The sequence below is a fragment of the Hyposmocoma kahamanoa genome, unplaced genomic scaffold (assembly GCF_003589595.1).
Source record: "Hyposmocoma kahamanoa isolate Upper Pololo Valley unplaced genomic scaffold, ASM358959v1 244, whole genome shotgun sequence".
In the NCBI taxonomy this organism is placed as follows: Eukaryota; Metazoa; Arthropoda; class Insecta; order Lepidoptera; family Cosmopterigidae; genus Hyposmocoma; species Hyposmocoma kahamanoa.
Window position 1 is genome coordinate 1509063 of NW_020653761.1, and position 15272 is coordinate 1524334.

The 15272-nt window shown below is 37.9% G+C and overlaps 1 protein-coding gene across 2 annotated transcripts in view; it reads right to left on the reverse strand.

The window, feature by feature from the left end:
• Positions 1-389: 389 nt before the first annotated feature.
• Positions 390-15272, reverse strand: part of LOC113228837 (protein kibra) — an 85277-nt gene continuing 70394 nt past the window's right edge. Inside the window, exons 5-17 of one of the 2 annotated variants that reach the window (XM_026462245.1) lie at positions 15044-15179; positions 14481-14583; positions 13628-13828; positions 12520-12637; positions 10180-10360; positions 8702-8855; positions 8004-8095; positions 6678-6823; positions 3334-3444; positions 2974-3093; positions 2531-2689; positions 1659-1859; positions 390-1057 (exon numbers count right to left, since the gene is read on the reverse strand). In XM_026462245.1, the coding sequence (XP_026318030.1) occupies positions 580-1057; positions 1659-1859; positions 2531-2689; positions 2974-3093; positions 3334-3444; positions 6678-6823; positions 8004-8095; positions 8702-8855; positions 10180-10360; positions 12520-12637; positions 13628-13828; positions 14481-14583; positions 15044-15179 (2200 nt within the window). In that variant the 3' untranslated portion in view covers positions 390-579. The remainder of the gene's footprint in view (positions 1058-1658; positions 1860-2530; positions 2690-2973; positions 3094-3333; positions 3445-6677; positions 6824-8003; positions 8096-8701; positions 8856-10179; positions 10361-12519; positions 12638-13627; positions 13829-14480; positions 14584-15043; positions 15180-15272) is intronic. The other variant, XM_026462247.1, reaches the window with a different exon arrangement.

Here is a 15272-nt window from a genome sequence, read left to right on the forward strand (position 1 = left end):
ACAAGTCAATGCCACTCAGGGTTTAAAATCGCAAAGTTCTAAAGGGTACTACTGCGCCTATCACCTTGAGATATAAGTGGACAACCATGTGCCTGTAATTTCACCAGTGTGACTGGTTGCCAAGAAAGCTTCGCTCGCTCCGCTGTGATTAAAAATCCGACTTTTTAATTCTTTAAAAACGTGGTGACGGTTCAAGTTTTCTTGTCAACCGTTATTTAAGGTGACTGTCTGGCACATAGAAATACATTAATAAATTAGAATGTTAAATACAATTATTTACCAATATTCCTATAATATATAATAGCATAATGTTTTTTTTTCTCTCAATAATATAACTTCTCGTCAGTCTTCATTCCAGAAATCTCAATTAAATTAATCACAGTACGAATTTCTTTTAGATTTGTGGTGCCTTTAACATACAATAGCGTTAACCGTTCATACATTGACCACGTTATAAGAGATAAGAGCCATTGGAATTGAAAATTATGTTTTAATGTTTAAAATCCTAACTTCCAGTATCTCTTTCGTTCCAATAGCTCCATCCTTTTCCAGCTCATAAGACGTATAGGCCAAAAACATTCAAACCTGTACACCCAACACTCGATCAACGACAAAGTCATACCTCACCTCTTCAGTCTTTTCGTCCTTCTTCTCCGTTACTGGTAAATTCTCGTAACATGGCTCAGTAGCATTCATGCAAGGGTTCTTGCATTCAATAACTTCTACAGAGGAACAAGATACGTTTTGTTGTTTCTCTGTTTCTATTTCTCCATCTATTGTCAAGTCACTTTTACTGACGTCAATGTTGATGTCATTTTTTCTATCCTCGACTTTGATGTCATTTTTTATGTCATCGCTGATGTCGTTTCGTCTACTGTCTTCTTCTCTGATGTCATTATTTCTACGTAATTCGTATGAAGTTTTCGAAGATCTACCATCGGGTGTTCTACGCTCCTCTAGGATTTCTTCCCAGTCATCTTCCGATAGCGCCTCGTCACCTTCTTCTCCTTGCAATGGAATGGTGGATTTGCTGCGTGTGAAAAACGCCATCTTTTCTCTGCGAAAGAAAGAGATAAATAATGTATATTAATGGGTTGTCTTCTGGTGATTACATAATTTATATATACAATTATTTCTAACGCTAAGACAGAAGAAGCAAAAGTTAATATAAAGTCAAGTCAATTTAAATCGTTATCCGAGGCGAAGTCGGTTTCGACTGTATGTAGTTAATGCGTGAAGTCGTTATCTACTTTTTTTTATATAACATCATGTGACGGGACTAACAAGTCGTGCGCTTAGCGTGTAGCATCAGGCGCGCTACACGCCTGGCCATAACATTTACAATTCCACTCAGGGCTTTAAATTGCAAAAGATCTGGGGGCACTATCATCGCGCCTTTCACCCTGAGACGCAAGTAGACAAGTCCCATGTGCCTGTAATTTCACCAGCAAACGAGCAAGCTTACCCTTCAAAACCGGAACACAGTAATGCTGACATTACTGCTTGGCGGCAGAAATAGGTAACATGGCAGTACTACCCTGGACGAACTCTTTTACATGGAGCTCTACTGCTACTAATCTTCATGCAGTTCAACTGCTACTACACAAACATAACTATATCACACATAAAAAGATATGAGAACGTTATCGAACACTCACTTAAAAGTGACAAGGTCAGGTTTCCTGCCTCCCTGGCGGCTCTTGCGCAGCCTGTAGATCTCCCGACAGGTGCGGCTGAGCAGGCGCGCCGCGCGGTCGCCGCCGGCGTCGTGTGGCGGCTGGATGAGACGCCGCAGCGCGTCGTCTTCTGCCACCCACGCCGCAACGGCCGGGTCGCCGCGAGTGCATGCCTCTTCCAGTCTGACAGTAGTCAAATAAAAGTTTAAGTCATTTTGTCGACACATTACAAATTGATAAACAAAGAATATGGAATCGGAAATCATACTATTGGGTATTTATTGTCGGAGCTAACATGTAGTGCTGCAAAGATTTTGTATATATGTTTGATTAGGTAGTAGTTAGTACTTTTATTTAATTGTCTGGATTTTATTAAGTGCCTTCTTGATGTATCGTTTTTATAATGGGCTTATATTTGTTTTTCAAATAACCAACGTTTCGGGCTTTTTACTGCTCCCATGATCAAAGTCAGCCGTGACCACGGATCTATAAGGAGCCCAAAATGTTATTTTTATTTAAAAAACAAATACTGTCGATTTAGATCCGAAGATATAGTTTCGATAACCTAGTCACTCGACAGTGTTTTTCAAGCACAAAATTAGTACCTATACAAATTATTTTACCTACAGTCCACACACTCGATTCCTGACGTAGGTAAGTATTTAATAGTTTAGACATTTTTTATGATAGTATTAGTTAATTGGAACAATTTTAGTTGTGATATCTATACATTTATTTATAGATATCACAGCTAACCACAAATCAACGTAGAACAAAATTGTGGTAAAACATCTTGAAGATAGATCTGAATGAACCGTAGGATCACGGTACTTAGTCATAAAACATCAACGTACCTCTTCTTGAGCTGCGACAGATGGGCGATCTCGTTGCGCAGGTCCTCGAGACGCGAGTGCTGCGCGCGCAGGTCCAGCGTCAGGTCCAGCGACGTGCGCGACGCCCGCGCACGGGTAGTAGCGCTGCGACGGACCGCGCCCCCCGACACCCTGCCCCATCTGCCAATGAATACGGCACGTGTCAACGTGGCACTACGGGCGTTACTTTTAACTGCTTTCAGTCGAGGACTTGAAAGGCTACGTTAATTGAAATAACAGCACAAAATTTTGATGACAAACCTCTCGGTGGCCCATCGGTTTGCACAGTGGGTGGGATAAGGAGATCCCGGGTTCGATTCCCGGTAGGACTAATTTGGAAATAGAACTTTGCTAAATTGATTCTGGTCTGGGTGTTCTGGGTAAGTGTAGTTATCTGGCGCGTTATTATTATTAAGAAACCTTACCTCAGCGATCTGCGCTCGCGAACGCTCCTGTCAAACGGAATGCCGGTGGGAGGTGGCGGTTGGAGCGTTACTCTTCTTGCGTACTGCGCCATTGACGAATCAGATTCAGAACGATTCAATCTGAAAGTAATAATAATTCTAAATACTATACTACATCTTGTTAACTTAGTAATATCTTCTACGATTATGTCATTTACAACACGGAGACTAATAATCTTACACAATTTAATTCAAAATTCTTTACAACTGCGTATAGTTGTACTATGACCTTTTTTTGTTCATAGATCCACCACTACTGGACTGTTTGATTCGCTTAAACTATATAATACGTATATAATTTTCAATGAACTGGTGACTAACCTACAAATATACTGCCCCTTGCCGATGCTCTGAGGTTGCGGTGAGAAGGTTTGAGATCGTTTTATAGTGGCCAACGGCTCTTCAGGGTTTGCGTTGACCTGTTGACTTTTCCTAAAAAGCAAACATTCTTATTTGAAACACAATGAACTATATAAAATATTACGTTTTTATTTTATTATATACGATATTTCATTCGGCTCAACTGGTAGTGCAGTAGGTAAGAAATTGTTGCCTTAGTTCTATCGAATATCAACAAAAATATAATGAGGAGAATGTAAAAAAAAAGATAATGATAAATAAAATAATTCCTATTAATAGAACCATATGATTTAAAGTAAAAATTTCAACGATAGGACGACTTGGCAATAATATTCCCTTCGGTTCAACCACCTGAAATACAAAAAATGCTGGGCAAATATACATTGTCTTTGGTTCAACCATTGACCTTTTAGATTGAAAAAAAAAATCTTGTGGTTCTACCAGATGAACTATGAAATTTTGGCAAATATATATTTTCTTTAGTTCAACTAGTGGAGCTTTTAGATTGAAAAAATATTCCGTGTGGTTAAACCAGTTGAACTACGACAAACGTTTGTTAGTTCTATAGCTCATAGATACATTCACATTGTGCCAATGTCATGCTTGTACATGCGAAAAAAACTATTTATTTATTTGCACTTAAAATTGTGTTCATGCAATAAAAATATACTTGAAATTTTCTTTATAAGTAGCAAATAATGTAGTCTAGTTAGTATTGGTGACCATTTCATGTTTGACCAGTTAACAGAGAGGTTTAAAAAGCTAGAACTAAATAGTATAGGTGGCAAATATCGTATCATAATTGACATAAACTCAGAATGATCAAATTAGTCATCGCGATTCTTTATTATACTTATTTATGTCCGGCGACCGACTGACGACAGATAGCTTTTTTTACATTTGAGGATCTCAGTGTCTTAGCGATTAGCATTGTGGGTATCTACTAGATGAGAAGGTCGCTAGTTCTATTACCATTTCGTTCCTTGGTATTTATTCATAGTACAGGGATCGCCCTATTTTTTTATGTTACCAAGTTACTAGACGAGCAAGTCGTGTGCGTGGTGGTAAGCGACATGCCTATTCATAACAGTTGCAGTGCCAATCACGAGCTTTCAATCGCTAAGTCTGAAGGGTACTACCACTGCGCCCGTCACCTTGAGACATAAGGTGACAAATCCCTTATGCCTGTAATTTCTCCAGCACCCTTGCAAAACCGAAACGCAGTAAAGCTCACATTACTGCTTGGCGGCAGAAATAGGTAAGATGGCAGTATTTCCCTGCGTTACGTTAAAATCGAAAAACAAAGATCTGCAAGAAGCACATAAAAAAATTCGAAAAGTCTGCTGGCTCGTTCCGTAGCTCAGGTGGGAGAGACACTGTTCGATCTTTGACAAAAAAAATTTAATATCATGATAGTGAAACGTCGTGTTATTCAATAAACTTACATGAACTAAAATTTAAAAATCAACCTCTCTTTTTAAGTATAGCCAAACACAAAATAAAACGGGTCACAAACTCAATGAAAACGAAGCTTCAAGCATCAGGACACAATGTAAACATACCTATATAATAATAACTATGTACAAGTAGGTATGTTTGGACGGTAATGTTAATTCTCTAAGGCGTCCTCCTGGGGTCGGCCGTCGGCCTCCTTTCTTCGCACTTTCATATATCTGAAGACAATATTTTTACTAAATACCCATCACCATTAGCTTAAGGCAGTAGATACAGGATTATTTGTAAAACACCAACCTCGCAGGACTATATCACTAAAATCATAATACAACTTTGTTGAGTGACATTTTACTAAACGTAATAAAGATCATGGCCCACCAAAGTATAAAAACTACACCCACGGCGTACAGAAATTTCACAATTCGCCTTACTTTCTCAAGCCCGTATCTTAAAGCACAATGTACATATTTTGCAGGCTCATTTCACATCACATTTCCTTCATATTCAGTCACTGGCTGTTAAATATTCTTTACGTAATGCATCCAAATTAACCCCCCTGATAACAAATTTAAAATAAGTAGAAAGTTTTACCTTCTCCTGAATAATCACTCTTTTTACGATACGACTTTGAGAAAGTAAGACATCGATACGCCTAGATTTATAGAAAAATATGTGTACCTACTTTACAATGTTATGTGTCGCTTTCTTATGGGTACTGGGAAGTGCGGAATAAAAAATATTTTTAACAGACTTCAAAAAAAGGAGGAGGTTCCGAATTCGATTGTTTTTTTTTTGTGTACGTTATGATATAACTCCGGTATGATGTAACTCAAAATCGGTTCACTCATTTGTGAACCGATTTTGATGATTCTTTTTTTTTTTTGTTGAAAAGAGGTACCCCTCAGTGGTCATTTGAATTTGAAGAAAATATTCCACCTCCAAGGGTGGCAACTAGGGAATCAATCCGGTTTCGCGCTCTTTCCGGTAACCGATCGCAATAAAACTTGGCAAATAGATGTAATTCCACGAACGTTAGGTCGTTAGGTCCGTTGGTTCGTTCAGTGGCTTAGTTAGTATAGCGTCTGCTATAAGATATGTATGTATGCTAGAAGATGTCGGTTCGAATCCGGCCGGATCAAAGGAATTTTTCTGAGTGTTCGATCTTTGTATTCATAATTAAAAATAAATAATAATTTAAAACTAATGTGGTCTATTTGGTAGTAAGTAAGGTAGTTAGTTGAAACGTGTAAGCGTCTTCCCCGACGACCCCGACCCTCTCCGGCGTATTGCATCGGACCGGTAATTACGTTAGCGCTTTCTATTGCTACCGCACAGAGTTAAATATTTTTATTTTTGTATGAAAGTAAAATGTGATGAATTATTAAAAGTTATGGAACCACAGTTGTTGTTTATGATTGTCGTTAGTACTTTATAAATAACCCTGTATATAATAAGCTTGCATTATTACCACCGCTATACAGTTTATAAGTAGCAGAGCCGAAGGCTTCTATGCCCCAATGAATTGAACGGAATGCGTTGCAGCATTTGCTTTGCCTGCGGGCAAGCGGCGTCAAGCTGCACTCCAAATGGTACGATGCAATCAAAATATAGCTCATATGACTGCACCCTAAGGCTATGGTTGTGCACTAAATGTATAAACACTCAACTAAAATTTAGTTTTCCTTTTGTTCCGCCACCGTTTTAGTCACAAAGTAGCATTTGAATTCTATTTGATGTCAGTTCCAAAACTATACCTTCCTCTTTCACACCCATATAAAAACATCCTTACAAACTAAAGCGAAATTATCAAAACTATCCTACTCACTCGCACTCACAAAAACCGAACATACCTTCTATGCAGTTGTCTCGCTCCCTCTGGACAGAAGTTGCATTCAGTGTTGGTCTCTTTTTCGGCTGTGGGGGGATGAAGGTATTCTTCTTCTAGGACTATATCCTCTTCGGGAATGTAGTCTTCAAAGGAGTCCTCTTCCACAATCTGAAATATTAATAGTAAAACATAATTAGTAAAAAATCGACGACCCCACCTAGCGTGGGATAAGGGCAGGAGGAACAAAATAAATAAAAATTCATTTAAAAAACAATGTTAAGTTCATTGACTATCACGAAGTGTTAATATCATGATTTTTAAGTATTTTCTATGTGCATAAGCACAAAAAATCGTAAGGTCTGCTATTTCGTTCCATAGCTTAGTTGGGAGAGCGTCAAGCACGGTATTGTGAAGGCGCTGGTTCGAATCCAGCCGGATCTAAGGAATTTTTATTAGCGTGCGATCTTTGTTTTAATAATTACAAAAAAATGTTTTTTTTTTCTGTTTGGCCCAATGGTTGACTAGTAGGGAATGCTTTATGGCATATAATACGCCATTTGTATTATCATCTCTCCTATGAGCTAGCTCCTGACCTCCTTATGTGACACGACACCGGCCTTTTTCTTAATTTGGTTTTTGTAGCTGCGCCTAGGTCTACCTCTTCCCCTCTTCCCTTCGATCTTTCCCACCACAAAGAAATTGTCGTGTCACATCAAATGTCTAATTATTTTCCCGCGTCCAATTTTTCATTTGTACTACATTGCATCAAAAAAGTTTAAATAAATATATATAATATGTATAGCTTTTTTAAACTTGAGACGTAAACTACATTTCTCAATAAAGAATTCTGACAGTTTATATATCTTGACGATCTCTGTAGTCCAGTGGCTTGCACGCCGGCTTTCAATGGTGCCAATGGTTTCATCTTTGAGGTCCCGGGTCAATGTAGAAATAACTAACTTTTTGTCTCTGGTGTAGATGTTTGTGGTACCTTCGTTGTTTCCGATTTCCATAACACAATTGATTTACTTACTTTGATCAGAGCAACGTATGTGGTGTTGTCTAATATTTATAATAGCTTTAGTTGTGGTCCACAGTTCGTATAAGTTTTTTTTTATTACTTCCATCTTTCTCTAATAATTTTCAAAAATTTCCAATCTGCCTCCGTGGCCGAATGGTTACCATGCTGGAATGTCACACAGAGGTCCCGGTTTTGATTTCCGGGTCGGGAGTTTGGGTGTAATTTGTGGTTGTCTATGTGTATGTCTATAGTACCCGCGATACAGGGTTTCCCTAGTATAGGGCTATTAAAAAAATCTACCTAGCTTTAAATAGGAGTATTAGTTACCTGATTAAGTGGTTCTCTGGACTCCTCGTCCTCTGATGCTGAATTTTCTCCACCTTCCAGGTTGCATTCTGCACTCAACATACTTTCCGGACCTGTCAAAGAAATGTTACTTGGTTAAAAAATATATTATTAACTTATAGAAATAAGGACAGTGTGACATACACAAGTCACAAATTAGAAAGCTGAAATAGTACAGCGCCAACAACTAACCTGTGTGTACGTATGATATTCCAAAAATATTCTGTATTTATTGTAATAAAGATAATATCTCTAACAATGGAGGGCTGTTCTATTTGGTGGTGTGGGAAAAACAGCAAAACATCTAATTATAAAACAAACGGAATCACATTTCATCGGTAATTAAATATTAAATTGACGACACCCGTCAATTGTTTCGAATTCGGGCTGGCCAATCGGAGCGCGTAGTTGTCACCGTAATGATATGGCAGAATAGTTTTCAAACAAATTAAATGACATTTCGTCTCTATTTCTGTTAATATACTCGATGCTGTAATCTCGTGGTGTAGTCTCGTGTAAAAGGCGCTGTTTTCAAAAACAACTTGAATTTGTATCTTTTAATATCGAAATATATTTTCATATTTGACTTGACCTTTTTCTAAGAGATCCACAACCAGGCCATGGCCGACTTTTCCCCGACCATCTTAAGTTGTGACTCTATTGCTCGCTGTAAAACTCACCGCGATTTCGCGTTAGAGTCGAAGTTTGCGATGATATGACCGTGGACTCGTCGGAGCTCTCGTCGCGTCTCATACATCGGAAACTTAACACGTTGTACCACTTCTGAGACACTGCATCAGGATCGAAGTCCGCCAAACTCACTTGCGCGCAACCCTATCATAACAAAGTTAAAGTTCAATATGGCTTGAGGTGGTAGAATAGTATAATAAAAATGTAAATTGTTAGTCAGTAGAAATCGCTCTCGCCTATTTGTTATTCACACGGCACTCAAAACTTAAAAGTCGAGCGCTTCGAATTTGGCTAGATTTCATCATGTTAGTAAAAATATTTACTAATTACGTAACGAATAAAATACCTAGTTAAATTCCCAAAAAAATGCAGTATTTTTCAAGTCTGTTTATTATACTTTATATTTTATTTTTTCCCGTTCATTAGTTTTAGTTTCATACTAACGTAGACCGATTGGTTAAATATCGTAAACTTTAGTTGAAACAGCGTCTTTTCATTTATTAAACTTGAATTTAATCAATGTTAAGCTGTTACCTTTTTCAGATTTATGTACTTTATTACAAAATAAAAAAAAGTTTTTTCTTCTTTTTTATTTCGATTATTTTTTCAGTAAAGGTTGAGTAAGTGTGTACTAAATCGATGTGACAGATAAGTCAATTTATGTGTCATTATTATTTGTTTACATATAAACGTTACTATATTACTTACTCCGTTTTTTTGTAGCGTTAAAAGTGTAGTGGAATGCACATTCGATTTGATTTTCGATCGATTCAAGAGATTCGAGAAGATCAATTCAAGTGTAAACTATCTAGCGATTTTTCGATTCAACATTGCGACGAATCGAATTGTCTAGATCGTATTCATAATTTAAACAAAACAGTTTCTTTCTGAACCCCTTATTTTATATTGGCTAACAAGAAAAGCCGTTTGGCAACATCTAAATGCAATAAGTCTACAATATTTAGCCATTGCCGCTACTTCTGTGCCATCTGAACGTATTTTCTCACTGGTTTTAAAACAAAAGTCATAACCGATTAAAGCCACGAAGGCTGTCAAAAATATTTTTGTTTATCGAAATTAATTTTGAAACATTTTTGATGATGAGATTTAATTCATACGATCCGATCTGTGGATCGATTCAGATGCATCCATTCTGATCCAAAAAATCGATTCAAAGCAAAAAATCGTCCATCCCTTGTCTACAACACAATACGATCAATACGACAATCTTTCACGTATATTGGCAAAAATCCTGACTAAAATCATGTGTTTTTAACGTCATAAATTAAGCCTGCCTACTATTCTCAATTAAAAGCAAGCTTTCATGACCCGTTGGATCTAATAAAACCCTTAAAAATTCCTTTATTTTGTTAACGATCTCTAAATCAAATTTCCGTGTCCAAATAGCTCGTCGTCCCGAAATTGTGCATCCCTAAGTGTGTGTAGATTAGAGGGGAACTAGACTCACGAGACACTCGGCGCCGGTAGCGAGGTTGACCTGCAGGGTGGCTGCCCTCAGGGCGCGAAGGCCGGCGACGGGAACTCGTGCGGCGTTGCGCCACGCCACGCCCGCGCCACGCCATACGGCGCCGCTAACGCTCCACGCCACGCCGCAGCCGCCGCCGATCACCAGCGCGCCGCGGACTGAGCTGTACAGGAGAATTTGTCATTACCAACCTAAGTAATTAATAGACTCAGGCGTTACTTGGCGGAAGTCCGTATTGCTAATAACCTAACCTCAAAAGTCATTCATCCCCTAGTTTGCCACTCTTAGAGGTGAAATATTTTATTGAAATTTAAATGGGACCACTTCTGAGGTACCTTCTTTCCAACAAAAAAAGAATCATCAAAATTGATTCACAAACGGCGCAGTTATCGCGTAAAATACAAAAAAAACATACAGACGAATTGAGAACCTCGTCCTTTTTTTGAAGTCGGTTAAAAATGGAAGTAAATTAAGTTGCTACCCCGCGAACCCAGTGAATGTTATATCGCGCAAAATAGTTGTGTTAAATATTTTTTTTCATGAAGTTAATTTTTCCAACCTCCCTCCGCATAAAATTAATAAAACAAATAACTCAAACGAACTATGGTCACAAACCACCACCAAAAAGATACCCGACACGTGTTTCACCTCTCCACGAGGCATCCCCACGCTCAAAATATGTAACACAAACGCAGCTATTTTGCACGATTTAACCTTCACTGGGTACGCGGAGTAGCAAATTAATTTACTTCCATTTTTATTGTCAACCTATACGTCCCGAATAAAATTAAAAAAGTAAAGTAGGCGTTATTTGACGTGCTAAATACATAAATTACAAAAAAAAAATAAACAAATTTAGGTTTGTAGTAGGCGGGTTAAGAAAGACTCCCGAGTCTCCAAACGCACGGCTTTTATTGACGTTGTTGTATGGTCGACATAAGAGACGTAATCGCAAACATCATCGATGTTAGCTCACTGTTCCACCAGGTAGAAGCGGCAGCCGGCGATCGATGATAAGGCATGACGATTCTACCCACCAGTTGGAAGTACCGGAGTGCCAATCATAGGCCCTATGATTCGATACAAAGCAATTTCCTTTTGCAATTTAAATGGTATTTTAGTTAACACTTCGATTTATTTTGATCCCAACCTCATCTAACGACAAGGCTAGGTTGCTAATATTTCTTGTACGTGGTGATACAAGTTAAAATAAAAAATAAAATAAAAAAGTATGTCAAAAGGGTCCTTGACTCAGCATCTGAGGACTATGCTAATTACGTAGCCCTCGTTGTTATTTTGCCATGGTTCATCATAAATTGGAACTACGTGACTATGTGAATAAAATTCGACACGAGCAACAGTTACAAAGAAAATAAACAATTGAAGTAATAAATAAGTAATTTAAATACATTGACTTACAAATAAATGGACGACGGGTCTAATACAAAAACCACGAAAAAAATGTCCCAAGTCAACCTATTCGAAATTTAAATTGTTAAGTCATCGCAGTGTCGCGCTGTCAGTAGAACAAATGAAGACTAAAGCGGAGTGTCGCGCTCTGTATACGATTTTAGCGCCTTAAAAGTGCGGACACTTTTTAGCGCGGACCCGACGTCCATATAATTGTAAGTCAATGTTTAAATAGCATAATAAGAAACATACACATCAAATAATTGTAGACAATTAGGCACTAAGTAAATAAAATTAGACAAAGGCTACAATTAGACAAAGAAAAAAATTGAGTAATAAATAAGCACAGTCCAGGGATCGCGAACATTTTTCGGCATGCAAGTTTCATCACAATGTTTTGTAGGTGGTCAGAATAGTACAGGGTATTATTTTATATATTTTGAGATCAGGTATTTGGTGTATCATTTAATCGCTCAGTACTTGTCCTCACTAATATTAACGTCAGAGTCGACACACTAAGAAGATTATTACCAATGATCGCAATAAAGTGTTCAAAGTGTGTATATATAGCTAAATATCAACATATAGGTGCAAGGAGACACATGGAGTTATTAAAACCACTAAATATAATAACTTTTTTCGACTTAAATTGTATGTCGAAAAAAGTTAGCTGGAAGAAACCCAATTTATGGGATAAGCTCGCCTTTGTACAATAACGTTCTATTTCACTGTTAAAAAAAATGTAAATTGTTTTGAAGTCCAATAAAGTGTTTACATACATACATACATTGTCAGTTATGTAGATCGAAAAAGTGTGCACAGAGTTATTTAAAAACATAACATGAAATATTCTAAACTTAATTACTTTCAAAACTATATCGGGTCAAAAAGGAATTTGTCAAGTAAACTTACACTTCAGTACCAATATCGATGAAGAGCGCGTGCAAGTTGCGCGCGCGCAGTATACCGATCTCCAACTCGCTCTCCTGGGAGCAGTACCGCAATTTAATCTCAACTTGCGCACTATTCACTGTAACAATAAATGTACATTAGCTTCCTTTTATATACCTACTCACTGTAAAATAAAAAAAATATTTCAACAAAATGAATGGATATTAACGCATAATTGGCTGCTATAATTTTCTCCGTACAAGGTATGAAAAATTACAACCATACGCGAAGGGACATTTCGTACTTACTATACCTACACGGTTGTACATTTTTATAGCTTATATGGAGAATCACCAAATTAAAAAAAAAAACACACACAGACCATCGACCCCTCCTACGTAAAGTATCATATGTCGAAATTGCCAAGTTTACAGGGGAACGTTTTAAAGTTTTGAATTCACTGAAATCATCATAACACGTGACTTTAGCATTTCTCAGTTTTATTCGGCAAAGCTCGTTACTTTAAAACCTATTCTCGAATAAAACTGAGAAATGCTAAATTCACGAGAGTTATGCTCATTTCAATGAATTCAGAACTTCAAAACGCTCCTCTGTAAACTTGGCAATTTCGACATAATATGATACTTTACGTAGGAGGGGTCGATATGTGCGAAATAAATAAAACATTATTATTATATAGAAACATAAAAATATAAAAAGATAGTATAAAAGTAACAGAACAGGCAAATAATCCAAAAATAACAAAAAAAAAAATCTGCCGCCCGCCAACTAAAACGCGGCAAGTGCAAAAAAATTTTTTTGAGATATCATGGCAAACCGAGTTATGGTTTGATATCGAGCTATGATATCTCAAAAAAATATTTTTTTTAGGTTACATTGAAATTGTTTAATGATATTTCAGCTATACATCGTTAGGGTAAGTTCCGATAAGTCAAACGCGTTAACTAATTTTAACTGTTTTTAAAAGATAATTATGTGTTCTATTTTTTGCTATTTAAAACGGTTATTTGACCATTTGTCACTTAGCTAGCACGTTTTAGTTAGTGGACGGCAGAAATCAAAATTGCAAATGAATAAAACAATATGCACTAATAAGAGTAATAATTACCTGCAGAGGCATCCGCCGCCTGTGCAGCCTCGAAGACACCGGAGTCTCCAGCCACTGACTCGTCGCTGACTGCCGCCGACACGGATCTAGTGTTGCTGCCACTAGAGGACGGAGTGCGCGGCGAGAGGGGAGGTGGGGGGGTCTCCGAGATCGGCGAGAGGGGCTCGCACGGCCGACCGGGCCCTTGGAGTTGGACTGGTACTGGAAAAATACATAATTTTAACTTTCTTATAAAAAGAAACCGACCACAAAATTTTGTGGAACTACATCTATTTGCCGAGTTTTATTGAAGTCGGTTACTAATACGGATTCATCCCCTAGCATGCCCTTAGAGGTGGAATATTTTATTCAAATTTAAATGAGACCAATACTGTAGGGCTAGCACGATAAGGCGAGACTTGCTATTCTAGCATAGAAATCACGCCCTCGATGTCGCTCTCACGCAAGGCGTACCCTCTTAACAGAAAAAATCGTCGAACTCGGTTCACAAACCGCGTAACATACACACAAAAAACATAGTCGAATTTAGAAGTCGACTAAAAGTATGTTGCTACTTTGCGAACATTTAATGGCTTGATGTGAGAGAAACCTTTAAAATAGTTTAGAACACTTCACAACGTTATACATTATTATTAATGCAAGGATTGAACACAAAGAAAAATCCCTTCGATCTAACAGGACTCGAATCTGCATGCCAATCCAGGACAACCGCTCTACCAACTGCGCTACAAACCGAGTTATCAGACTTTACTAATTCTCTATCTGTATAGACGTATCTTTTTGGATGTAATGGCTTTTTTACCATAGCGCCACCTGTGAAAAATCTATGAAAATTTTTGTCCTCATAACTTACTCGTTGCAAGCCCGGTGACTTCGTTTAGTCCCGTAGCAACGCCTATTCTCATTTCAGCTAACTTCTCTTCTAGTTCTCTTTGCTGCCGTCTCTGTCGCTCCACCTGTATAACAAGAATATTTGTAAAGGATGCCTCGATAGTTTTCATTAGGACTAAAATTTTTATATTACTTATTATGGATAAACTCAAGCAGCAATGCATCGGATAAAGATAGTGGCCCTCAGTGGCCAAACGGTTTATCCCGGTAGGACCAATTGGGAAATAAACTTTTCTAAATTGATTCTGGTCTAGATAGTGCCCCAGAGTAAATTTCGCTGCTTTAGTTCTCATAGCACAGGGAACTTCCTAGGTTGAGACCAGGTGATTAGTGTGGTTGACTGGCACATTATTATGACATTATTAAATAGCCAGAGAATGTAATTCGAAAAATGAAGAAAAGCATTGGAAAAAGTAAAAGGTCAATGGAGAAAGCATACATTGCAACTAGACTGAAATAATGGAAGATTTAAGAAAATCATGCAGTCTAAAAAGGATTTATACCACAAAATGGTTACTCCGATACCTGATTATAAGAAGGTGGTGGCGGCGGAGGACTGGCTGAAGACAGACTACTCCTCGGAGACAACGACGGTTGAGATGGCGAACTGCTGGCACCGGGAGTTGCACTGTCCGCGTTGAAACTCGTACCACGTAGTAACCTGTAGGTTTATAAATGTATTGTTATACAAAATGATAGATTCAGGATCCTTAATGGTCACTTCAAGAGATGAAGAATGGATAAAAACCGACAG